Raw genomic sequence first — 25,876 nt, 5'->3', positions numbered from 1 at the left:
TAATGTTAGGGAAAAAAGAACTCACTTTATATAAAGAGCTATGTACAATATTAATTTGTTTGTACATCCAAAGGGCAACAAAAATGTGCATAGCGTTTGATCCAGTAATACCACTACTGGGTCTATACCCTGAAGCGATGATGAAGAAGGGTAAAAACATCACCTATACAAAAATATTCACAGCAGCCCTGTTTGTGGTAGCAAAGAATTGGAAATCAAGTAAATGTCCAATTGGGGAATGGCTTAGCAAAATGTGTGGTATATATATGTTATATATGTTATGGAAACCAGGAGGGATGGGAATTCAGGGAAGCCTGGAGGGATTTGCATGAACTGTTGCTGAGTGAGATGAGCAGAACCAGGAAAACACTGTGCACCCTAACAGCAACATGGGGGCGATGATCAACCTTGATGGACTTCTTATTCAATCAGTGCAACAATCAGGAACAATTTGGGGCTGTCTGCAATGGAGAATACTATCTGTATCCAGAGAAAGAACTGTGGTGTTTGAACAAAAACCAAGGACTATTTTCTTTAATTTAGGGGAAAAAAATCTTATTGTCTGATCTTGTTATCTCTTATACTTAAGGATGTGATTTCTCTCTCATCACACTCAATTTGGATCAATGTATACCATGGAAACAATGTAAAGAGTGGCAATTGCCTTATGTGGGGTGGCGGGAGGGAAGTATGATTAGGGGAAAAAATAGTAAAACTCAAAATAAATAAAATCTTTAAAAAATATTAATTTGGGGCGGCTAGGTGCCTTAGTGGATAGAGCACCAGCCCTGGAGTCAGGAGTACCTCAGACATTTAATAATTACCTAGCTGTGTGGCCTTGGGCAAGCCACTTAACCCTATTTGCCTTGCAAAAACAAAAAAACCCTAAAAAAAATATTGTTTGCATTCTTAGTGGAAGTCATTTTGTAAGGTAAAATATTAGTGACTATCTTCATATAAATAGGGGTCTAGAACTACAAACCAGTTTTTACGGAATGGATTGCTGCTGTCCTAGTTTTGTGGAGATCAAAATAATGTTTTAAAATGTGATTGTTTTATGAAAAGGCATTGTTGACACTAAATAAGACTTCTTAAAATTCCTATTCCAGTCATTAAAGATCCACCATAGCTCCATTTCCTCACATTTTGTTTAGATCCTTAACTTCTCTCCCATTTCTATTTTTTTTTGCAAGACAATGGGGTTAAGTGGCTTGCCCAAGGTCGCAAACTAGATAATAAAAATAAGAATAATAATTATATATAATTAATTATTAACAATTAAGAAATCAACACCAATATATAATCAATATTAATAATTATAATTATTATATAATCAATAATTTTGCATATAATTAATAATATAATAATTATATTATTAAAACAAATTTTAGTTTTTTTTCAAGGCAATGGGGTTTGAGTTCTAAATTCACTCCCTTCTACCCCTCCTGTCTCCCTTGAGAAGGCAAACAATATATGGATTATAGATGTGAAGTCACACAAAATATATAATATTACCTACTACCACGTGGTCATGTCAATTTTCAGTTCTTGATTGAAATATGTCACCATAAATTTACCCTCATCCATTATGGATTTTTTCCCTTGCTTCCATTTTTAAACTTACTAGCTAGCCGCCCCCCATTTCTATTTCTTTGAGAGTTGTTTGCCTCAGTTTCCTCATCTGTAAAAGGGAATCATAAATGGCAGCTGTCTACAAGGGTTGCGAGGATGAAATGAGAAATGTAAAGCAAGTGGCACGACTGCTAACTGCTAGCATTTGCAGATTTTGCGTGCTGCCTAGATAAGCCCGGTCCCGCTCCGCACCCCGGGAGCGAAGAAGCCCGGAGGGGCGGAGCGGGGCGGAGCGTAATGGCTCTGACCCGGAACCTACAGTCCAACACTCCGGAAGTCCTGCGCGCGGCGGACCCGCTTCTCTGCAGCACGTTTCCGCAGCGGCCGGCCATTTCCGCTCCGCTGCCTTCCGGGGCACGTGCGAGTCGCTCCCGCGGGGTTTCCGGCGACGTTGTCATGGCGTCGGCCGCGGCGCCGACCTCGGCCCCGGCGGTGGAGCTGGGCTTCGCCGCGGAAGCGCCGGGCTGGCGCCTGAGGAGCGGGCAGTTCCCCAGCAAGGTGGGCGGCCGGCCGGCCTGGCTCTCCGAGTGCGGCCTCCCGGGCCCCGCGCAGCTGGCCTGCCCGCTGTGCCGCCGGCCGCCCGCCTTCCTGCTGCAGCTGTACGCGCCGCTGCCGGAGCGCGCCGACGCCTTCCACCGCGGCCTCTTCGTCTTCTGCTGCCGGGAGCCTCCGTGCTGCGCCGGCCTCCGAGGTCAGGGCCCGCCCGCTCCCCGCCCGGTGCCGCCTCCGCCGTGGCCCGGCGCGAGGAGCCCCCCGACAGCTAGGAGCCCTTATTGTGCCCTTATTCCAGCCGAGGAAACCGGGGCAAACGGGGCGAGGGACTCGCCCAGGGGCGCACAGCTAGCACGCTTCTGAAGGCAGACTCGAACTCAGGTCTTCCGACTCCGGGAGCGGCCCCAGAGCAATGGGGGAGACAGTGTGGGGGGTTTTTCTTAGGTTAATTTTTTAAAATTTTTTTTAGATTTTAGTTTTTGCAAGGCAGTGGGGTTAAGTGACTTGCTCAAGGCCACACAGCTAGGTAATAATAATTATTATTATTAATTAATTTTTTAGGTTTTTAAAGGCAGAGGAGCTAAGTGACTTGTATAAGGCCACACAGCTAGATAATAATAATAATAATTATTATTATTAATAATAATTTTTTTAGTTTTTAAAGGCAATAGGGTTAAGTGACTTGTGCAAGGCCACACAACTAGGTAATAATTATTATCATTATTATTATTAATTATTATTTTTAGAAGTAACAGTAGCGATGATAATAATAACAACTAATCAAAATTGTGTAGTGTTTTTAGGTTTACAGAACACTTTAGAAGTATGATTAAAGGCAGTGGGGTTAAGTGACTTGCCCAAGGCCACACAGCTAATCATTATTATTATATTTATCCATTTATTTTTAGGTTTTTGCAAGGCAAATGGGGTTAAGTGACTTGCCCAAGGTCACACAGCTAGATGATGTTGATAATTATTATTGATAAGTGAATAATTTTTTAGGTTTTTGCAAGGCATTGGGGTTTTAAGTGGCTTGCCCAAGGCCACACAGCTAGGGAATTATTAAGTGTCTGAGGTCAGACTTGAACTCAGGTCCTCCTGACTCCCAGGGCCAGTGCTCCACCTAGCCACAGGAGAATGTGTTTTTGAGAAATATTTGGAGGGCTGTGCTGTAGAGTGCGGGCTTGCTTCTTCACTTCACTTTTCCTAAATTATTCTTTTTCATCTTGAAAACAATCTCATTTGCTGGAGCAGCTTGGGGAGGGGGCGAAGTAGATAGAGCACCAGCCCTGGAGTCAGGAGGACCTGAGTTCACATTTGAATTCAGACACTTGACACTTACCTACTACCACGTGGTCTGAGCCAAATCACTTAACCCCATTGCCCCCAAAAACCAAAACCAAAAAAAAAAAATTTAACCCCTTTGGATTTTGACTCCTTAAAAAAAAATTTAATTTCATATGTACCAAGAGTTCAAAAATAGTTGCTACTTTTTTACTTTAGAAGTGAATAAACAGAGGCTCAGAAAAATTAAATGAATTGTCACAGGATCTGACAGTAGCTGGATGGGGACAGCCAATAGAAAGTGCTGGGCCTGGTGATGGAAGACCTCAGTTCAAATTGGACCTCACAAGCTTACTAGCCAGGTGACCCTGGGCAAGTCCCTTAACCTTTGTTTTATCATCTGCAAAATGGGAATAATAATAGCTCTCACCTCCCAGGGATGTTCAGAGGATCAAATAAGTTAAGAATTGTAAAGTCTCGTGCACATAGTTAGTGCTATTTAAAAATATTAATTATATTATTAGATCTCATCTTCATTGGTAGAGTGCATTGTGTTTGTGAGTCTGTAGGCCATGTGGTTTCATTTCAAGAATTTGAAAGGTTGATGTGAAAGAAGTAGCGATGATAATAATAACTAATCAAAATTGTGTAGTGTTTTAAGGTTTACAGAACACTTTAGAAGTATGATTTCATTTGAACCTCAAAACAAGCCGTTGAGGTTGGTACTATTAATACCCTAATTTTATAGATAAGAAGCTAAGCTAAGTGACTTGCTATTAAATGGCTTGAGGAAGAATTTAAACGAAGATGGGGCGGCTAGGTGGAATAGTGGATAAAGCACTGGCCTTGGAGGCAGGAGTACCTGGGTTCAAATCCAGTCTCAGACACTTAATAATTACCTAGCCCTGTGGCCTTGAGCAAGCCACTTAACCCCATTTGCCTTGGAAAAACCTAAAAAAAAAATTTAAGTGAAGATGTGTCTTACAAATCTGTGGCTTTTATCTACAAGTTTGGATTAATTCCTCAGAGGGTATGTCGACTCAAAGGCAGTGCAGCAAAGAAGCAGATTTAGGGTTAAATTTAGAGAAGTAAATATACAGTAATAGTAGAAGCACCAACATGGGGCAGTGAGGCAAGAGTTGCAGGAAATCTTTAGGAAAATCAGTTTGACAAATAGTTACTAGAGAGGAAAGATAAAAGCTGGGAGTCTATTCCGTAGTCCAGGTAAGAGCTGATGAGAGCCTGAAATAGGGTGGTAGTGGAATGGAGAGAATGAGAGAGATGCTGTGGAAATAAAATTCATGACTTGACCACCAAATTGATATGTAGGGTGAGTACAAGGAGAGCGTGCCATTCACAAGGTTGGTGCTTTATCCACTGCACCACATAGCTGCCCCATTTTTTAATAGTTCAAATAGATTAGTTATTTATATGTTGAGCCAAAATTTGCCTCTGCTAAAAAATTGCCACTTGTTTCTCTATGTGACAATATAACAGAATCTAGGAGTTGCAAAATGACCTGTTAGATTATCAATTTATACTTAAGCATGAATTCCCCACTAATATGTTCCTAAAATGTTGCCTAATAAGTGTCATCTCCAGGAAAAAAGTTCATATCAGATGGGGAAAAAATAATATTATACCTGATAAAGAAACAAATGAAATGGAAAACTTTCTATAAAGGAATGTGTGCAATGTAATGTTGCCAGGCTAAACTGGAGGCAAGAGCCTATAACCAAACTCTGTTTGTGATTAAGTAACAGATTCTTTGGCATTATGAGAAACTCCAGAAGCATTAAAGAGCATCAGTGTTTACCCTATTATCAGCTTTCTGTGGATATCATAATTTTTTCTTTGGCATAATTTAGGAGAGCCTCTTTTTTAGTGGCATAATATTTTTTAACTTTATTTTGATTATTTTCATTCTACTTTTTTAGTTTTTAGGAATCAGTTACCCAGGAAAAATGACCATTACTCTTATGAGCCACCATCAGAAGAACCACCAGATGAAGAAGATAATTCTCTATGTGTAAGACTTCAATCTGGTGTTCATCTCTGTAGAGTCTGTGGTTGTTTGGGTCCCAAAGTTTGTTCCAGGTGTCATAAGGCCCATTATTGTAGTAAGGATCATCAGATTCTTGATTGGAAATTGGGACATAAGCAGTCTTGTTCAACATTAGGTAAGTTAAATATTTTTTTTTTAGGTTTTTGCAAGGCAAATGGGGTTAAGTGGCTTGCCCAAGGTCACACAGCTAGGTAATTATTAAGTGTCTGAGACTGGATTTGAACCCAGGTACTCCTGACTCCAGGGCCAGTGCTTTATCCACTACGCCACCTAGCTGCCCCTGTCCCTTCATTCTTGAAGACCATGACATCAAGGAGGTGATGCCATGACAAGCACATCGGATTTGAGTGTGTGTGTGGGGGGCTGTGCTAAGTCTTCAGCCTCATTTTCTTTTCCAGAGTCATCTGGATTCAGTGGCCAGGATGACTGGAGGTGGCTCTAGATGTGAGACAGTCAGGGTTAAGTGGCTTGTCCAAGGTCATACAGCTAGTAAGAGTCAAGTGTCTGAGGCTGGATTTGAACTCCTATCCTCCTGACTCCAAGGCCAGTGTTCTATCCCCTGTACCTTCTAGCTATCCCTTATATCTTCTCAGAGTACCTCTCCCTCATTTCTCTCCCAGAGTCAGACTTCTTATGATAATTAGAAAGAGAAAAAATTATATCTAAGTAGAATATAGAAAAGTCTGATATTATACGAAGTATTTTACATGTCCACTTTCCTTTCTTTTGAATGGGGGGGCACACTTCCTTGTAAAGTGACAATTTGACTCAATGCTGGGGGAGATGATTACTTCCTATGAAATTTGTTATATGATGCAGTTTGATATCTTCCTAGAAATTAAGTGCTTAGAGGTAGATGACATTAATTGAAATTTTAAAACATGGGTTAAAATTTCTGATAACATTCCTTAAGAATTTAAATATGGGGTGGCTAGGTGATGCAGTGGATAGAGCACTAGCCCTGGAGTCAGGAGTACCTGAGTTCAAATCCAGCCTCAGACACTTAATAGTTACCTAGCTGTGTGGCCTTGGGCAAGCCACTTAACCCCATTTGCCTTGCAAAAGAAAAAAACCTTGAAAATTTTAAAAAAAATTTATATATATATTACATTACTTGCTTTCATGGGTGAAGGGAAGGAGAAAAATGTGGAGCTCAATCTTACTCAGAAAATGAATGTAGAAAACTTATCTTTATGGGTAATTGGGAAAAAAAATAAAAGTCTTGATGTTTAAAAATAGGTAGATCTCTTTGAAATCTTAAGGATTAAAGAGGGAGGTAAGGACCTATTCTACTAGGTCCTTTGAAGCCTTTCCTCAATATTCATCATTCCTGAACCTAACATATAGTTTTATTTGAAGGGCTGCAGTATATAGATTGTGAACTCCTTAAGAGTTCCACAGATTCATTTTTCTGTTATTCTTGAGTTGATTATCTATACCTTTATATTCTAACCAATTGCAGATATTTTCTTTTAGATAATTTGAATAGTTCAATCCCAGACCACAAGTTCCTTTTTCCGGAATATGAAATTGTAATAGAAACAGAAGAGATGGAGCCTGATAGTGTTCCTGACAGCATTCCTGAAAGCCTGGAAAAGTGTGAAGGCTCAGAGCTCATAGGAAGTATGGGTAAGAAGTAAATTTTAAAAAGGCAGTTCATTTACAAATAAAGAGACCATCAAGAAAATTTTAATCCGTTTGTCATGCGAAGCATTTTCTAATTAATGGTGACCATTGAAGGTGGTTAGAGAGTTATAATCACCTATAGAAATTAGATATTTTGCTTTAAGTAGTTTACCCTAATTTAACCTATTCATATAACCTAAGTTAATACCTTTTATAAATATCTGCCAGTAATTTGAAAAAATAAGCCATTTCAGGGGCAGCTGGCATAGGTGGATAGTGTACAGCCCTGGAGTCAGGAGGACCTGATTTCAAATCCAGTCTTAGACACTTAATAATTACCCATGGTCAAGTCATTTAACTCCATTGCTTTGCAAATATATATATATATATATATATATATATATATATATATGCGCCATTTCAAGGCAAAAAAAAGAATAAACCATTTCAAGCAAATTTGAGATGAGAGTACAGGTTTAAATTTAGTTCCAGAATTATGTAGAATTGAGAAAAAATTGAGTTTTCTGCTATACAGTGGAATAAAACATTGAACAAAATTATAAAGTATTTGAAAATTACATAGTGAATTACATTTTCATAAGTATTTTTTTTATTGTTTTTTTGGCAAGGCAGTAGGGTTAAGTGACTTGCTAAAGGTCACACAGCTAGGTAATTATTAAGTGTCTGAGGTCGGATTTGAACTCAGGTCCTCCTGACTCTAGGGCCAGTGCTCTATCCACTGTGCCTATAAGTATTTTTTAAACTACTGTGATATGAAGATTATTAGTGCTGAAGATTATTAGTGCTAACTACATATACTTTGAACTTAAAAAGAGCCAGACTTGAAGACTGATTTAGCTTTGATTTTTCTCATTTCAGAATATCAGGTTTCATTTAAGTTCTGTAGGTCTTGGGAATTTAGAATTCTTAAAAGCTTTCCCTCTTATTCTGTTATTGGACATGAGTTACTCATCTTCTATCTTTAGTATTAACATTCTTCCCCCCCCCCATTGATCCCTTTTATCCCATATTTTTGCTACCACAAATACATATATATATATATGCCTATCAATGTTTTTATTTAAGTCCTCCATTTGTCTTTGACCTCCTTGGGGTATATGTCCAGTAATAGTATTTCTGGGTCATAGAGTATATCTAGTATATCGACTTCTTTAGTATACTTCCAAATTGTTTTCCAGAATAGTTGGACTAATTTGCAGCTACCTTAGGAGAATTAGTGTGCTTGTCTTCTTAAAGGTCCTCCAGTATTAATCGTTTTAATTTTTTATCATCTTTACTTATCTGTTGGATGTGAGGAGACACCCCACTTTGTTTTAGCTGTATCTCTTATTTGTGTTTCAGAATATTCTTTCAAGTGACTGTTCATAATTTCTATTTTTTCATTTAAAAACAGTTTATGTCCTTTAACAACTCTTGGGAAATCATTGATATCTTCCCCTGAGTATACAAATATGTCCAAGCTTCTCTCTTGGAGGGAACATTTTATTTCCCTCAGCTCTCAGTCTTTAATCCTTTCATCCTTTTACTGTCAGATTTTTTGAACAAGTAGTCTATATCTGCTCATGGTACTTCTTCACTGCACTGAAATAGCTCATGGTTGGACTGTTATTGTAGTTTGCTAGATCTTTTTCCTTTTTTAATTCCTTTGGCACCTTCATGCCAGCTTAGATGGTTGAATGTATAGAGTGTTGGGCTGGGAGTTAGGAAAACCTGAGTTCTGATCCAGTCTCAGATATTTCCTAACAGTTTGACCCTGGGCAAGTCACTATTAGTCTTGTCTCTTTCCTTGTCTGTAAAATGATGATAATAACAACACCTACATTGCAAGGTTGGTGTAAGGTCTGTCATCATCATTATTAAAGGCAGTTCTGATCCTGTCAATCTCTGATCTGAAAACCTCTAATGGGATCTCATTGCCTGCCCAATAGTCTTGACTTCTTTGCTTTATCATTCAGGTCTTCTCATAAACTATGGGAATCTTCTGCTTTAGCTGACTTGTCTTCCCAGTTTTCCTGAGCTCTCCTTTGTCTCTCAAGCACAAGTTTCTCTTGTGCTGTCACCCCTGCCTGAAGTTCCTCTCAGACTCCCTATTGCCCTTTCTGCCTGTCATTTACCTGTCTCACAGGTCCCAGCTTACATCTTTGCTCTGATCCCCCAGACAGAAGGCTATTGCCTTTGTGAGGTATAGTCTTTGTCTTCTGTTATGATCAGTTTTGTCTGAGCAAACCACTTTACCTCTTTCTTGTTTACTCTGAAAAAATTACTACCTTGTAGGGTCTTAAAGAGTGTAATGTCTTGAGGAGGGGGGGGCTGTCTAGGTGGTGCAGTGGATAGAGCACAGGCCCTGAAGTCAGGAGTACCTGAGTTCAAATCCAGCCTCAGACACTTAATAATTACCTAGCTGTGTGGCCTTGGGCAAGCCACTTAACCCCATTGCCTTGCAAAAAAACTTAAAAAAAATGTAATGTCTATATATTGCTTTGTAAACCTTAAAGTGCTAGGTAAAGGTTAAACCTTCCTGAGACTACATAAATAACTCTTTGAGGCTACAGACTAATATACAGAAGAGAAACAGAACAATTAACTCTTATATTGATCTGCTACTCTATTTACAGTCTTAGCCATTAATATCCAGAAAAGAAAAAAGGCAAATATTAATAGTGGAGGTAGAATTTGATTCATGGATATGATTCAGATTCTGAGGAAGGGAGTGAAAATATCAAGCTTTCAATCTGTAACATGCTTAAAGGAAAATAAAGGCATGACACCTCTGCTGTTTATCCAGATTGGGAGTCTAGAACTTGTATACCCTATTAGCTTCAATTCATATATTGGTTCATTTTGCAGAGTTTTTTTATTTTATTTTATTTATTTTTTTATTCTTTGTTTACAAGGGATGACAAGGGATAGGAGAGAGGTAGGAATATTTGAATCAATTATTGAATGAAAAAGCATTTTTTTTAAAGTTTTTTGTAAGGCAATGGGGTTAAGTGGCTTGCCCAAGGCCACACAGCTAGGTAATTATTATTAAGTGTCTGAGGCCGGATTTGAACTCAGGTACTCCTGATTCTAAGGCCAGTGCTCTATCCACTGTGCCACCTGGCTGCCCCAAAAAAGCATTTTTGATGGAAGGTAGGAAACTTTGATTAAGTGCTTACTACATGTCTGGCACTGTTAATAAGAGCTTACAAAAACACATATGATCCTCACAACAACCCTTGGAGATAGTACTATTTTATTCCTCATTTTGCAGGGAAGAAACTGAGGCAGACAGAGATCAGGGAACTTGCCCAGTCACACAGTTAGTATTTAATTTGAACTTAGATCTTCTGAATTCCAGGTCAACACTATCCACTCCATATGCCTCACTTAAATGTTTAGAAATTAAGGAGATGTAAAAAATAGAAGATAAGATTGTTTAAAAAAAAAAGTAAGTGCATGAAAACTACTTTGAATAGACTTACCATGCTATGGTATATAGGAGGAAGGACTCCCTAACAAGTTACTTATGTAGCCTACTCTGTAAAATGGGAATTAATATCACTAATAGTTACCTCAGTTGTTAAAGCTCTCTAGAAACTATAAAGTGCTAAATAAGGGGATTGTTATTGTTGTATATTTGCTGACAATAGAATTTGTTGGCTTCTTTCAGATGAAGCACTTGAGGCAGAATTGGATTCTATAGCAAAGCATGAATCTAGGGAAGATGAAATCTTCCAGAAATTTAAAGCTCAAATAGCCCTTGAGCCAGACCAGGTAAGGTAGAAAAAGCATAATTTTGTTGTACCACTTACCTTGGAAAAATAGTTTTTGAGTAATTATCATAACAGGCAAAATCTAACACAACAAATATTTTTACAAAGGACTGTGTCTTGGGCAGCCTATAAAAAATGATATTCTGATAATAGGATGTTAATTCTTTGAAATTCATAATCTTTAGCAAAGAGAAGATCATGCACCAACAGTCCCTCCACTTTAGTCTTGGTTTTCAGCCTTTTCAAGTTGAAGAATTTGCTGTTAGTATGGTAGCTGATCTTGAGGCCATGTTTATCCTCAGTGAAGGCATTTGATAACTTGTGAAAACATCATTCTCAAAAGCATGGGAGCAAGGACGCATCCCTGTTTCATTTCATTGGTGACTGAGAAATCTCAAGAGCATCGTCCACTAGCCAGAACCTGGGCATGCACACTGTCATGGAATTTTCCATAAACCCTCTTGACTGACATTATAACGACTGTTCTGCAACCCTTTCTGAAGTCACACTGGCTCCCAGGGAGATGACCATCTTCCAAGTGAAGGATCAGCCTGTTGAAAAAGACTCTGGAAAGAATCTTATCAGCATTGACTATAAAGAAAAATACCTCTAATCCCTTTACCTTTATAGAGATGGACTATGGAGGCATCTTTGAATTCTTGGGAGATAATCTCTTCATGCTATATAACCTGGAAAATTTCAGTCAGTTTTTGGATGAGCAGTGGCCTCCCCCTTTCCACTTCGTAGATCTCAGCTGGAATAGAATCAGCACCAGGTGCTTTTGACTTTTTTTTTTCCCAAGTCCACACAGCTAGGTAATTATTACTTTCTTTGCCTCTTGAAAGGAGTCTAAAGGCATTCAAAACCTCTTCAGTTGGAACTTCAGCTAGGAACTGATTGACTTTAACTTTGAAGTAAATGGCCAGTGGCTTCTGCATTGATTGATGATGATCTGTTCACAACACTAAGGAAGTGTTTAGCCCATCTCTCTTGGATCATGGCCCTATCATTAATCAATGTGGAAATATCAGCACTGAGTAGTTGAGATGCACCATGTCTTTGGCCCATAAATAGACTTCAGGGCATCATAAAAACATTTTAGTTTGTTACTGTCTGCATAAAATTGAATTGTATCTGCCTTCTTACTGAGCCAATAGTCCTGCATCTCTCTAAGCTTTACTTGTACTTTACTTTTGATGGAATTAAATATTTCCTTCTGGTTAACCATGTGGAGTTCTCATTTTTTCATTAACAGCTTCTGTATTTCCCTGTCATTTTCATCAAATCAGTCTTGGTGTTTGCAAATGTTCTGGCCCAGATGAGCAAATGCAGTGCTGTACACCAGATCTCTGAAAGCTATCTATTCCTTTTCTGCTCTACTGTTGCCAACTGTGTGTTGGCCCAGTTTCTCTCCAAGTTAGCAACAAACTATTCTGCTCAAAGATATACTCTAATCTCTTTTTTTAAATTATTTTTTTTGCAAGACAATAGGGTTAAGTGACTTGTCCAAGGTCACACAGCTAGGTAACTATTAAGTGCCTGAGGCCAGATGAGATACTCTAATCTTTTGACATTAATTCTTCTAATATTCATTTTGCCTTGATGCCAAGGCTTTGTTTGAAAGCATGAGTCTGTGATCAATCTGGCACTCTTCACCAAACATTGCTTTTGTCGCTCTCACATCCTGTCTATCTCTTCTTCTTAGGATCACATAGTCTAATAGTGCCAATGTTTGCTAAAGGTGCATCCAGGAAGTTTTATTGTATTTAGGTAAATGGAAGACATTTTTTATGATGAGAAGGTCACAAGATGCACAAGTCTTCAATAGAATATGACCATTGCTTTTACTGTTTCCAGCTCTATTCCTCCCTAGGATTCCCTGCTACATCTGGTAATCTGAGCCTACTCTAGCATTAAAGTCACCTAGAATTATAAACTTGTCCTCTTTTGGTACATTAATGTTAAGGGTTTCCAGGTCTTCATAAAATTTTTCTTTAACTTCATTAGTGTTCGTCATGGTGGGAACATAGGTACTGATGATGGTGGCATGGCGTTTTCCTGGAAGTGATGATCTTATTTTCATGAAATTTGTCATTCCCTCCTTTTGGTGGGCATTCAAGAATGTTGACTAGTTTTGATTGAAAAACCTACCCCAGCTTTACAAATTTCCCCCTCACTGAAGCCACTCTAGAAAAATGTATATCTAGCTCCAACTTCAGTAAATTGTACACCAGATCTTGTATATAGACCTCTGTTCTATTCCTGGCATTTTTTTTTTTTTTTTTTTTTTGCAAGGCAAACGGGGTTAAGTGGCTTGCACAAAGGCCACACAGCTAGGTAATTATTAAGTGTCTGAGACCGGATTTGAACACAGGTACTCCTGACACCAGGGCGGGTGCTTTATCCACTGCGCCACCTAGCCGCCCCTATTCCTGGTATTTTTTCCTGGAGTTTCATTCCAGGGTTTGTTTCACTCGGGGCTGTTATTTGGATGCCATACCTGGTCTATTGGATCTTGTGTTGTCTATGAGAGTGCACTAGTTCCATGTACCAATTGTGAGTGGAATCTTCTTTGAAGAAGTTGTAGATTTTTTTGTGTCTCAACCACACTGGGATTCGCCCACCAGACCAGGGTTGGGCTAGTAGACAGTTTTTAGGGCACCTTTTCTCGCCCCTTCCTCACATCAGGATCAGTGTGATCCTTGGACTGCTTAGACACCCAGGGGGCTCCCAAATCTAACTGCTGCTTTTTTTTTTTGCAAGGCAATCGGGTTAAGTGGCTTACCCAAGGCCATACAGCTAGGTAATTATTAAGTGTCTGAGACCGGATTTGAACCCAGGTACTCCTGACTCTAGGGCTGGTGCTTTATCCACTGCGCCACCTAGCCGCCCCTTCACTACTGCCTTCAATGGGAAAACGACCCTATGGCCCAGACAGGGTTGTTACTATAGCTTCCACTGTATGTTCACCTGCTGATTTGTCACTTGCTTGTTGCCATAGGATTTTGAGGAATGGTTATGAGTGATGTCTTTTGTTGAGGGTGGAAATTAAGTGAGGTAGAGCTGCACAAAGTCAGCTGCCTCACTCTCTCTTCCAAAGTCATTATGATCCAGCATAGCAAGACAGTGGATGGCCTTGGCATCTTCAGTGTCTAACCAAGCTCTAAGCACTTCATGGCACCTGCTTCAGTTGGCCATTGGAATGAATTATTCTCCACCATTCCACCAGTGGAAGATTTCACATGCTTGGGGTAGATACCCCCACTACTCAACAATGAGTTTGAGAGTCTCTCGTTTACCCTCAACCTGGTATAGCCTATCTGCTGAATCAGTTTACCAGGTTGTGGTCACTGTGCATGCTACAGCTTCTTGGAGCCACAGGTGAGAGTTAGGTGGCTCAGGTGAACAATGAAAGGTGGAAAGCAGCCCTCGCACCAAGGTACTAGTCTTCCTTGAACACACACCCAATACTACCCTTTTCACCCTACACCTTTGATAATGAAGGACAAGAACCAATCATGTTGCACCATATTTTCATATTAGTCATACTGTAAAAGAAGAATCAGGACAAAAAAGGCAAAAATCACGAGAAGAAAAAAACAAATTTTTAAAAGGTGAAAATAGTATTATTTGTTTTGCTTTCAGATTCCATAGCTTTTTTTTTGTTTGAATGGGGATGGCATTTTCCATTGCAGGTCTTAAATTGACTTAACATTCATTTTTGTAAGTTTTTGAATTTCAAATTTTTCTCCCTCCTATCATAGTGCCTTTATTACTTTTTTTAGGTTTTTTTTTTTTGCAAGGCAAATGAGGTTAAGTGGCTTGCCCAAGGCCACACAGCCAGGCAATTATTAAGTGTCTGAGACCAGATTTGAACCCAGGTACTCCTGACTCCAAGGCTGGTGCTTTATAACACTACGCCACCTAGCCGCCCCCCTTTATTACTTATTAACTAAGTTGTTTGGTCGACCTTAACATTACAATTTTGTTTTGTTTTGTTTTGTTTTTTTGTTTCTGTTTTTGCAAAGCAATGGGGTAGGTAACTTAAGGTCACACAGCTAGATAATTATTAAGGCAAAGCAATGGGTTAGGTGACTTGCCCAAGGTCATGCAGCTAGATAATTATTAAGAACGCAGGTCCTCCTGATTCTAGGACTGATATCCACTGTGCCACCTAGCTACCCCCAACATTACAATTTTAAGAGAGCGTTACTAGTTCATAATAATGGATTTTTTCTGGGAAATATCAAATACTACATCAGATTATTTCAAATAAATATTTCTGCCATATTTTAGAGGAAATTTTCAAACATCTGTATACTTTTCAAAAACCACTTCCTTGATGAAAAGATCTTTTCCTCATAACTTTTTGTAAGATTTGTGAGTGAATATGTTAGTAAATTTTAGAACTTTCCTGTTTGATTTTTAGATTCTTAGATATGGCAGAGAAATCCCCCCTATCTGGATTTCTGGTGAAAATATTCCTCAAGAACAAGATATTCCAAATTGCCCGTGTGGTGCCAAGAGGATATTTGAATTCCAGGTATGAGTTCTGAAATAAGGAATGATTATGGTTAAAAAGTTGTCTGTTTTCTGAATTATTATTATTTTTTATCTGTGTATCTGTCATTGTCTCAAAAAGGATGAATTTGGATATGGGATATAAAAGTTAGAATCATATGGGATGAGAAAATGTTGGGGAAAAATGATCTGCATCAGGGGAAGGGAGTACAGTAATAGACTATCAGGAATGTTTGCTCTATAGTAGTCAGTTGAAAACAGGATCCTTTTCAAGCAAAAGGACTTCTATGTACAAAAGTATTTTATTTGTGCTGTAAAAAATGATGAAAGGGAAGATTTCAGAAAAACCGGGAAAAACTTAAGAGTTGAAGTGAACCTAAGTAAGAGAATAGCATACAATAATAACAATATTATAAAAACTAGACTAATAGACTAAAGATTTCTAAGCAATGCAGTGACCCATTAGGGCTCCAGAGGACCCTGGAGAAAACATGCCACATACTTCTTGAGAATGGACTTTTTTTTTGGACATGACCAATGCAGAAATTAATCCTTCTTGATGGTGCATATTTGTTATGAGAATTTTGTTTCTTTTTTTTCAATGATTAGAGGCAACTGAGAGGAAGAAAACTAGATCTTAAAAAACTCCCAAGTAGGGATTTTTATATCATATGCACTAATACCATAGAAATCTATATGCATTTAGTAGAAATGCCCTGAAAATAGTTTTGTTATTTGGTGACGAATAGGGATTATTCACACTTTTTTTTTTTTGAGGATTTTTAAGTAGGAATTTTGCTTTTTTCAGAAATCAGCTTGAGACTGATTTTTAAATCACTTCATAGCTTAATCAAGTTGAAGTGTGTCTCCTGGTGGGTTATTTTGGAATTGCAGTGATTTTTAGATTAACAATTATATGAACACAATTTCAAGTAGAACTATACAGCCATAATTCTGCTCTACCTTTTGACTCTCCTCAAAAATAAATCAATAGATCATAATTTCTTTATTTGTTGTTATTAATAGTATTCTTTCCTACCATTAGAATATTTAAAAATTTAACAAAAATTTATTTTTTCATTCTCTAATGTCACCCCCAATGGAGGGGAGATGAAGGCATCAAAATCATTGTAACAAATATACACAGTCTAGGGGTGGCTAGGTGGCGCAGTGGATAAAGCACTGGCCCTGGAGTCAGAAGTACCTGGGTTCAAATCTGGTCTCAGACACTTAATAATTACCTAGCTGTGTAGCCTTGGGCAAGCCACTTAACCCCATTTGCCTTGCAAAACAAAACCTAAAACAAATATACACAGCCTAACAAAACTTTATTTTTGCATTGGCCATGTTTAAGAAATATGTCTCATTCTGTACTCTGATTCAGGAGATGGGTGGCATGTTTGCTTTTGGGACCTCTAGAATTGTAGTTGTTCCTAAGAATTTCAAAGAATCTTTTCTTTACAGTCTTTTATTTTTGTATAAGTAATTCTCTTAGATCTGCTTTCTCAATTCTTATCAGTTCATACATGTTTTTATATGTCACATGCTTTGATTTCTTTTATGTATGTATTATTAATTTGATCCTCAAATGATGGGCATCTCTGTAAGTTTCCAGTTTTTGGCTTTCATAAAAAGCTCCTATATCTGTTTTTGTACATATAGGTCCTTTTCCTTTTTCTTTCATTTTTTGAGTTTTAGTCCTAATAGTGATATCACTGGATGAAAGAGTTTGCATGGTTTAGTAGTAAATTTTAGGTTATAGTTCCAAATTTTTTGTACAGAAATACCAGGCTTATTCATAGTAGCTTCACCAGTAGAGCATCAATTTACCTGTTTTCCCACAGTCTCTTCAACATTTGTCATTATAATTTTTTGTCATTTTTGCCAGTCTGATGGATGTGAGTTTTGGGATCTTAAGAATTGTTTTAATTTGCATTTCTCTATTAAAAAATCTGAAGCATTTTTTCATATGGCCTTCTTTAGGAAACTGCATGATTGTATCTTTTAGTCAGTCAATAACTTGAGGTAACATTTTTATTCATTGTTAGAGCTATTTTTCTGAAAACAACAGATGATCTTTCCTGTGGATTGTGAAGCAGATTTTCACCTCCTTTCTTGACTGCTCCTTCCTAATAAATAGGCATATACTAAGTCAAAGATCACATGGAGCCCACGGCAAGGGAATTTGCTGAAAATTTAGTTATATAGTAACTGATCTTTCTTAAAGGGTTTAGTAATTTAAGATAAAAATGATAAAAATCAAACTTGTTATAATTAACCTCAACCTAAAGAAGAATGGGGTGTATTGCATTACAATTTCATATTGTCTTTTTTTCAGGTTATGCCACAGCTTTTAAATTACCTAAAAGCTGACAGATTGGGCAAAAGTATTGACTGGGGGACTCTGGCTGTATTTACCTGTGCAGAGAGCTGCCACTTGGGCACCAACTACACAGAGGAGTTCATTTGGAAACAAGACTTCACAGACACAACTTAAAATCATGAAAGGCAAATCTCTAGTTGGGTGATTTTGTACTCTCCACATTTTAGAATTTCCAAGCAGTCTTTATGTTCTAATAATCTAGAAAAAAATTCATCACAACAGCACAGTATCAGATGCCAGGCCAACTCTAGTGGACACTGAGTTTAATGTACATGCTGGTGGGCCTGCCAAAGCATGGGAGGAAGGATTTATTATGGTGAACTGCAAAGTGGATCTGTCTTTTCTGTCTTTTCCCATTTATCTTATCTCCTTGTTTCTCCAGTTTGGTTACCGTTCAGACACACTTTCCTAAACCACTCCTTTTTGCCTTAACTGACAGGAAGTTAGGAGCTAAATTCAGCTCTTATGGATTAATGGATCTTAGCACCTCTGTTGCTTTTAAGAGATTAAAAATTTCCTGTCTTTTGTCTTGACGATATACATGGTTTCAGACTGTCCCTGAAAGAAGCAGGGCTGTCAGTCATAAATTTAGAAACATTCTCACTTAGCTTTCTTCCCCCTCCAGTATTGATCATAAAGACTGGATTGGAATCAGTGGGTTTAATCCCTGGCTCTATCATTGGGGAAGCTGTTTAGCCTGTCCAGACCTCATTTTTCTCATTTGTAAAATGAACTGATTGAACTGTGAAACCTGTAAAGGGTTTTAATCCCATGATCTGGGCCATTGTCAGAACCTGTAAGGGTTTTAATCCTGTGATCAGGGCCATTGGACAAATTAAATTCTAACTAGTGTTTTCCCTTAAGTGATAAATTTTTCACAAAATGAGATCATGGCCCCAGATTTTGCTTACTTGTAATTGTATCAGCTGTATCTTGCTACTTAGGTCACTGTTCACAAGAATTTTCTTTTTTTTTTTGTAATTTTTGAATTAGTAATTTTATCAGTTTGAATTTTACCTCTGATATAGATCTGACCTTCTCTTCACTCCCTTATATCTTGTTATCCTGATTACTTTTAACCTTATTCCTCATAAATATTCCAGATGAGCTTATGGTTGCTGGAGGCAAAAAGAAGGAAGCTCATTGGGCTTATAATAAAAGGAAACTTTTGCTATTAGGATTAATGTCTGTCTCTGTGAACAGTTTTTTCTGTTCAACCAGATCAGATGCTATATTTTGATGTATTTCACTCCACTTGAACATAAATTGTCACTGGTAAACATGATATGTGACTTTGTCATGCTTTTATTTTCTGAATTATATTCTACCAACATTATGGTGCTCCCCAATTTACAAGCCAAAAAGTATCACTGGGCAACTAGCTGGCTCATTGTATAGAACATTGACTCTGCAGGCAGAAAGACCTGAGTACAAATTTGACCCTAAGACAACAACCCTTTGCCTTAATTCATTGGAGCAGCAAGTGGCAAACCACTCCAGAGTATAGGTCATTGGACACAACTAAACAATAACAACATAGCATCACCAGAATATTGTTTTAAAGAAATGAGCTTTTAGAGATTTTTAGAACATTGAAAGTACTCCATGGAATTAATGAAGCACACTTCATTTTGATCATCCCTGCTCATTGTTCAATATCTCCTCTTATAAGCATACAGAATTACAGTATTAAAAGTAATTTGGTGAAATGTTTTGTATTTTGAATAAAGGGAAGCAGTTATTGGGGGGGAAACAGCTCCTAAGAATTAGGAGTACATTACTTCAATATTTTAGAGACTGGGGGTTATACTCACCACTGTAACAGATCACATCCTACGTACTTTTAAAAATAAAGATCACTGGTTAACCATCTGGTGATGAGCCCTCAGCACTTACCTGTATTTCCCTATGTATGAGACTCACCTTTTTCCAAAAAATTTGAGGTCTGAGAACTGGGAGCATCTTATACAGTAAGTGTAGATTTTTTTACTTGCGTTTCCTGCTTTTTTGCACTTTTGTATCTTTATGCTCATTGTTTTGCATTTGTTGCCAGTAAATTAGGTTATGTTTTGCCACATTCTGTTTAGCATTGTCTCAGAAAAGATTTTTGTACAGTGCTGAATTCAAGTTCAAAGTGATCCAATTTGCAACAAAAGAATGGAAATCATGCTGCTCAACATAAGTTTGGTCCTCCTCCAAATGAGAAAACAATTCAAGACTAGCTACAGGAAGAAGAAACCCTACCGAAAATGCCACAGCAGAAGGCAGCCATGAGAGGCAAGTCAATCAGATGGCCTGAGGGAATTGGACATAAGAATTGAAGAGCAAAAGGCAATTGGAATTCCTGTGTCCACAAAGATGGTTTAGCATGAGGCAAGAAGAATTATTGATGAAAAGAAGTTACTGCTTTCAAAGGAGACACAACTGGTACTTCAGGTTCATGAAACAGAATGGATTAAGCATGCCTTCATGCACCAGACGTGCAAGAAGATGCCTGAAAGGTATGAGCAGCCCTTGAATTTCATGAGGAATCAAACTTGGGTTGAATAACTTTATATAATGTTTTTTTTTCCAATTTCGGGCCCCAGAATTAAGGTGCATCTTATACATGGGGAAATATAGTACATTGGTTCATCTGAAAATGGATATTCACTTTGTGAAACCTGTTTTGTAAAGTCTAAATGAGGGATTGGGATTTCTTCAGAATTTGCTTTGTGGGCCCCCATCCTTTTATGCAATTACTGATGCATTTTTAAAAAATATCCACCCTGCCTATTTTCCCCAATATCCCATAGATGAATTCTTGTAACAAAAAGCAACCAAACCTTGTAATGTAACATTCTGCATTGTAATCCTCACCTGAGAATAGGGAAGCCTGAATCATATGTTTTTCTAGAAAAGCTTGTCACCCCATCTAGCCTTCATGAACTCAGGGTCAGCTACATTAGGATGATGAGGGAAGTGAGTAGCATCAATTTTAAGATTATCCGGGGCAGCTAGGTTGCATAGTGATTAGAGCACCAACCCTGGAGCCAAGAGGATGGGAGTTCAAAACTCATCTCAGACATTTGATAACTGTGACCTTGGGCAAGTCACTTAACTACCTCACCAAAAGAAAAATTATCCTTGCAATTGGAAGAATGGAAAAATACTAGTTTCATTTTTAAAAATTTTTTTTACTAGTTTCATTTTTAATGGTTTATATTACAATAATTTTGTGAAAGTAAATTTAAACCCTCCTCCCTCCAAAAAAGATAGGAAAAAACCTCAAGAATAGAAAAAAATGTACTTCGGTTAGAAAAAAATGTACTTCGGTTTGTGTTCAGATTTCATCTTCTCAACTCTGGTATGAGTTGCCTTTATCATAATTCCACCAGAGAAGCTGTTTGATAACTTTTCCCACAGTCACTATTAATAGCTGTATTTCCCCACATTTCTATTCCTCCCCACTCTCATTCTATTCTCTCTCATCCTGTCTCTGCTCAGAAGTGTGTTGTATCTGATTACCCTCTCCCAGAATCTTCCCTCTCTTCTATCACCTATCCCCCCTTTCCTCTTCCATCTCCCTTATCCCATCCCTTTCATTCATTTCATTTTTAAAAAGTATCTTTAATCAAAGTAATAAAGATTTTTAAAAATCTCCATAATGAAGAACTGCATAGTGTATGGGATGTATTTAACCCCCTTAAATAAATTTCGGAAATTTCTCAAGGTATGAAGAGAAAAAGCCTTTATATGATTATCAAGAAGCAGGCCCCACTCAAAACAAAGATGGAGAATGAGGCAAAGGGACACGAACCATAGGGGCCATATATCCTAACTCGATACCCCCTCCCCCCACTGACCCATCCTCATTAGTTAAGAATGTGGTCTTAACAATCTAAGCCCATAAGCTAATTTAAAGAAAAGCATATAATTCAAACAAGTTTCTCCTCCAGCCTAATGAACATCTGGACTCAATAGATAAAGAGCAAGGTCAGTTTGGTCTTTACATTTCAGTCATGGTAACATTCACCAACATCCCAGAAGTTGCTTGTCAGGGGAGGAGGGGCAGAAGAGACATAACCTATAGCTCAGCTTATTCCAATCTATAATATCCTCCTGAAGAAATATCAGACTTTATTCCATTCAATAGTAACCACTAAAGTTAAATTTTAACTACTCAAAATTATATAAGACTTCTTGACCATTAAATTGTATTGGTTTACAATTTTTTTATTGATTTATTTTTAATAATCCCTGACCCATTCCATATAAAGATTTTTTTGGAAAGAAGGAAGTGGAAAACTATTTGGAAAATCTGATTTGCAGTGTTTTAAATCTGGAACTCTCCTACACCCTTCCAAAGGCAGCAGGGGGCATATTTCTTTGGAGTCAAGTTTATTATTTTGCAGTTACTTCTATTTGTTAAAATTACTTTGTATTTTTTCCTGAACCCTGCATCAACTCATTTAAGTCCATTCTTCTCTGTAGCGTATCATAGTCAACGGTTTTTAGAGAGTAATTTGTTAACATTGTTACAAATCTTTGGTATTGAAAAAAATGTTGCTATAAATGTTTGAGGCCCCTCTTTTTAATCATTGACCTCCTCTCTGGGTCACAGGGTTAACCAAATTGCTTTTCAAAATGGTCTTATCAAATTCACAGCCTTACCAATAATGAATTCCTGTATCTATCTTGTTTAAACAACTCAAACATTTCCTTTTATTTTTGCCAATTTGCTAGGTGTGAGGTGAGAAATTTGCATTTCTCAGTGATTTGGAACACTTCATGTGATTATTAGTTTGAAGCTCTTGGTACCCTTTGAACACTTTTATGTATGTGTGGGGGGTGGGTGAGAGGAATGACTGAGTTTTAATATTTTCCATTGAATAGCTAGTTAGCTTTCCAATCAATGGGAAAGGATTTAAAAAAATATTTTTTTGATCTTCCCTTAAAAAAAAGGATGGAGCTACCTTTGGAGTTAGGAAGACCTGGGTGCAAGTTCACAGGTTGAGATCAGCTGGATCATTTAACTTGTCTCAGACAAATCTCTTTAAGACTAAATTGATGAGAGCTTGCACCAGGGTAGTGGCAGAATCAAAGGAAAGAAAGAGGCATATAGGAAAGAGATTGCAGAGGTGAAAGACTCAGGTAACAGATTAGACCTGGTGGATGAGAGGTATTGGGGAGTTGAAGACACAAGGTTTCGAACCTAGGGGGACTGGTTGGTACCTTCAGCAGTAATAGGGAAGTTAGAAGTTAGGGAGGGTTTTGGGGAAAAGTTCAGTTTTGCGTATTTTGAGTTTAAGATTACTAGGGAATAGCTAGTTTGCAAAGTCTGAAAGAGGCAAAAAATAAGAGATTGGAGATTAGCAAAGAGACATTAGCACATAATCTTGATAATCCCATTTGAATCAGATGCCCCAATACTGGGTTTTTACCCCCCAAAAAGCCATCTAGTAAGATGACTATCACGTATGCCAAAATATGAATTGATGCACTCAAGTATTGGAAATAAAGTAGATGCCCATCAATTGGGGAATGACTAAAACTAGAATATGGAAGCTCCCAAACATGGAATATTACTGTGCTGCAAGAAATGTGTATGAACACAGAAAATCAGGAAGTTAGCAGAGCCAATGTACTGTAACCCAGTAACATGACTGTAACAATGAATGGAAACAATGATACCAAAAAATAACATTTCAAAACCACCTCTTTGTGAAGGTGGTTGGTCCAGTATTTTTTCCCTCAAAACCCTAATAGTTTTAAGGGATGGCTCTCTGACCATCCCCACAGTGTGTGGAAAAGGAATACTTGGGATAATCAATACATAAGAAACAAGCTATCAATATTTTATAAAAAAATGAAAATGATCATTAGTAAATTTGGAGGGAGCAGTTTTGGTAGAATGAGGTTGGAAGCTGCATTGTAAGGGGTTAAAAAGTGAGAAGGGGGGCCTATTGAATTGTAGAATGCTTTCTCAAGGAATCTGGCCATGAAAGGCAGAAGAGCTAATGGGAAATGGATCAAGTGAGGATTCTTTGAGGTTTGGGGGAGCCATGGGCTGGCAGTAGGGAAGTTCAGCAGACTGGGAGAGGATGAAGATAACCAGAATCATATGATAGTGGGTAATCTGCTGGAGATAAGGTTTAATGGGATTGCTTTTGTAATTGGATGGGTGAACCTTGGTAAGGCTACTTGGAGGCAGCTCACAGCAGACTCTGTAATGTCTCCACTGAGAGTGTTGGAGGTAGGGTAGGGAGGGGAGAATTTGCTAAAGGATGAAAAGGTCTGAAAGAACTGCTATGTAGGAACTGAGTTGATGTGTAATGCTTGGTGGCAGTTTAAGAGCTCAGTTGATTGTGGATCCAGCATGGTTGCATGATTTTCTTCACTTACTTTTAGTAGCACATGTGTCAGAGTAAAGGCAGAAGATAGGATCTGATGCAGAAGCTTGGCAGGGCATAACCGGCAATATGCTGAGGGGGTCCTACTGAAGACCAAGTAAGAGTTTAACTGGCTCAATATGGGGGAAAAAGTGAATGTGGTTAATGCTTGGGAGAAAACAGTTTGAGGATTAGAAATTACAATATGGGGGTGGCTAGGTGTTGTAATGGATAAAAACCGGCCCTGGAGTCAGGGTTCAAATCCAGTCTCAGACACTTGATAATTTACCTAGCTGTGTGGCCTTGGGCAAGCCACTTAACCCCATTGCCTTGCAAAAAATAAAATTATATCAATGAGGAATAGGGTTTCATAAGGGAAAACAGGAAATGAAGCCAATAGTTAATAACTTTTTTTAAAATAAAAGATTTTATTTTTTTACAATTTTCCCCCAATCTTGCTTCCCTCCCCCTACCCCCCCCCCAGAAAGCAGTGTGTTAGTCTTTACATTGTTTCCATGGTATATACATTGATCTCAGTTGAATGTGATGAGAAATCATATCCTTAAGGAACAAAAATAAAGTATGAGACAGTAAAATTACATAAGATAATGATTTTTTTATGGGAGAGCCAGGGAAATGGCTAGCCTTTTATTTAAGGGAAGAAAACAATGCATATATCAAGTAACCAGTCCTGGGGCTCAGTGGCGCAACTGGTGGGGTACCAGCTTGTAGTGAGTTCCAATTTGGGCAACGCTGTGTCTCGCCTTTGTGAAGCCAGAACCAGATGACTGCACTGTTGTCCTCTTCACAGATACAGCCCACTATTTGCTTGTCAGTGATGGAAGGGACCAGGTTGGGCTCCTCCTTAGTTCCTGGAGCTGCCTTTGGGGCTAGAATATTGTATGGATCCAAATCATTCCTGGCAGCCATCATAATCTCTCTCCAAGCCAGTGGCCTGCTCCTCATCAGATGGGATACCTCCTTTGCTTGACATCGAGCGCGCAGCTGCCCGGTCGGGCCAGAGGCCCCCAGGGCCTGGACCACCAGGGCCCTGGCACCCCGCAGTAACCTTGAAGACCGAGACAACCCTGACCAGCTGCTGCAGCAGTGCTTCCGGAATGAGAGATGATTTTTTTTTTAAATTAAAGGTAATAGTCTTTGGTCTTTGTTCAAACTCCACAATTCTTTCTCTGGATACTGATATTCTCCACCAGATACCCCAAAATTGTCCCTGATTGTTGCACTGATGGAATGAACAAGTCATCACCCCCCATGTTGCTGTTAGGGTGTATAATGTTTTCTGGTTCTGCTCATCTTGCTCAGCATCATTTCATGCAGATCCTTCCAGGCTTTCCTGAATTCCCACCCCTCCTGGTTTCTAATACAATAGTAGTGTTCCATCACATACACATACCTCAGTTTATTGAACAATTCCCCAGTTGATGAACATTCACTCAATTTCCAATTCTTTGCCAACACAAACAGGGCTGCTATGAATATTTTTGTACAAGTGATGTTTTTACCCTTTTTTATGATCTCTTCAGGGTATCAGCTAGGTAATTAAGTGTCTGAGGCCACATTTGAACTCAGGTCCTCCTGACTCTAGGGCCAGTGCTCCATCCACTATGCCACCTATCGCCCTGAGAAAGGTTATTTTGTGAAGTAGGAAGGGGAAGAACCTAGAAGCAGCAATGGTGAGCAGAGAGTATCTTCTAACTCCTTTACT

General features: G+C 38.4%; 1 protein-coding gene and 1 pseudogene across 2 annotated transcripts; one reads left to right on the top strand and one right to left on the bottom strand.

Moving 5' to 3' along the window:
• Nucleotides 1-1,998: 1,998 nt before the first annotated feature.
• On the top strand, nt 1,999-19,066 carry PDCD2 (programmed cell death 2). Of its 2 annotated transcripts, XM_074188113.1 has the most exons (6): nt 2,009-2,323; nt 5,346-5,588; nt 6,950-7,102; nt 10,773-10,876; nt 15,305-15,418; nt 17,735-19,066. In XM_074188113.1, the coding sequence occupies exons 1-6, from the start codon at nt 2,029-2,031 to the stop codon at nt 17,891-17,893; spliced, it is 1,068 nt and encodes a 355-aa protein (XP_074044214.1). In that variant the 5' UTR covers nt 2,009-2,028; the 3' UTR covers nt 17,894-19,066. The 2 variants fall into 2 exon arrangements, with proteins under 2 accessions (XP_074044216.1, XP_074044214.1); XM_074188115.1 differs by lacking the exons at nt 10,773-10,876; nt 17,735-19,066 and having other exon boundaries at nt 1,999-2,323; nt 15,305-15,398.
• A 5,566-nt stretch (nt 19,067-24,632) lies between these two features.
• Nucleotides 24,633-25,269, bottom strand: LOC141488215 (cytochrome c oxidase subunit 5B, mitochondrial pseudogene; annotated as a pseudogene).
• Between the last annotated feature and the right edge of the window lie 607 nt (nt 25,270-25,876).

The sequence above is a fragment of the Macrotis lagotis genome, chromosome 5 (genome assembly GCF_037893015.1).
Source record: "Macrotis lagotis isolate mMagLag1 chromosome 5, bilby.v1.9.chrom.fasta, whole genome shotgun sequence".
In the NCBI taxonomy this organism is placed as follows: domain Eukaryota; kingdom Metazoa; phylum Chordata; class Mammalia; order Peramelemorphia; family Peramelidae; genus Macrotis; species Macrotis lagotis.
This window is presented reverse-complemented; position numbering and strand designations above follow the sequence as displayed.

Coding starts and splice junctions, on each gene's coding strand:
- PDCD2 (XM_074188113.1), top strand. CDS start 2,029: ATGGCGTCGGCCGCGGCGCCGACCTCGGCCCCGGCGGTGGAGCTGGGC. Junction 2,324..5,345: donor GTGCTGCGCCGGCCTCCGAG/GTCAGGGCCCGC, acceptor CTACTTTTTTAG/TTTTTAGGAATCAGTTACCC. Junction 15,419..17,734: donor AGAGGATATTTGAATTCCAG/GTATGAGTTCTG, acceptor TCTTTTTTTCAG/GTTATGCCACAGCTTTTAAA.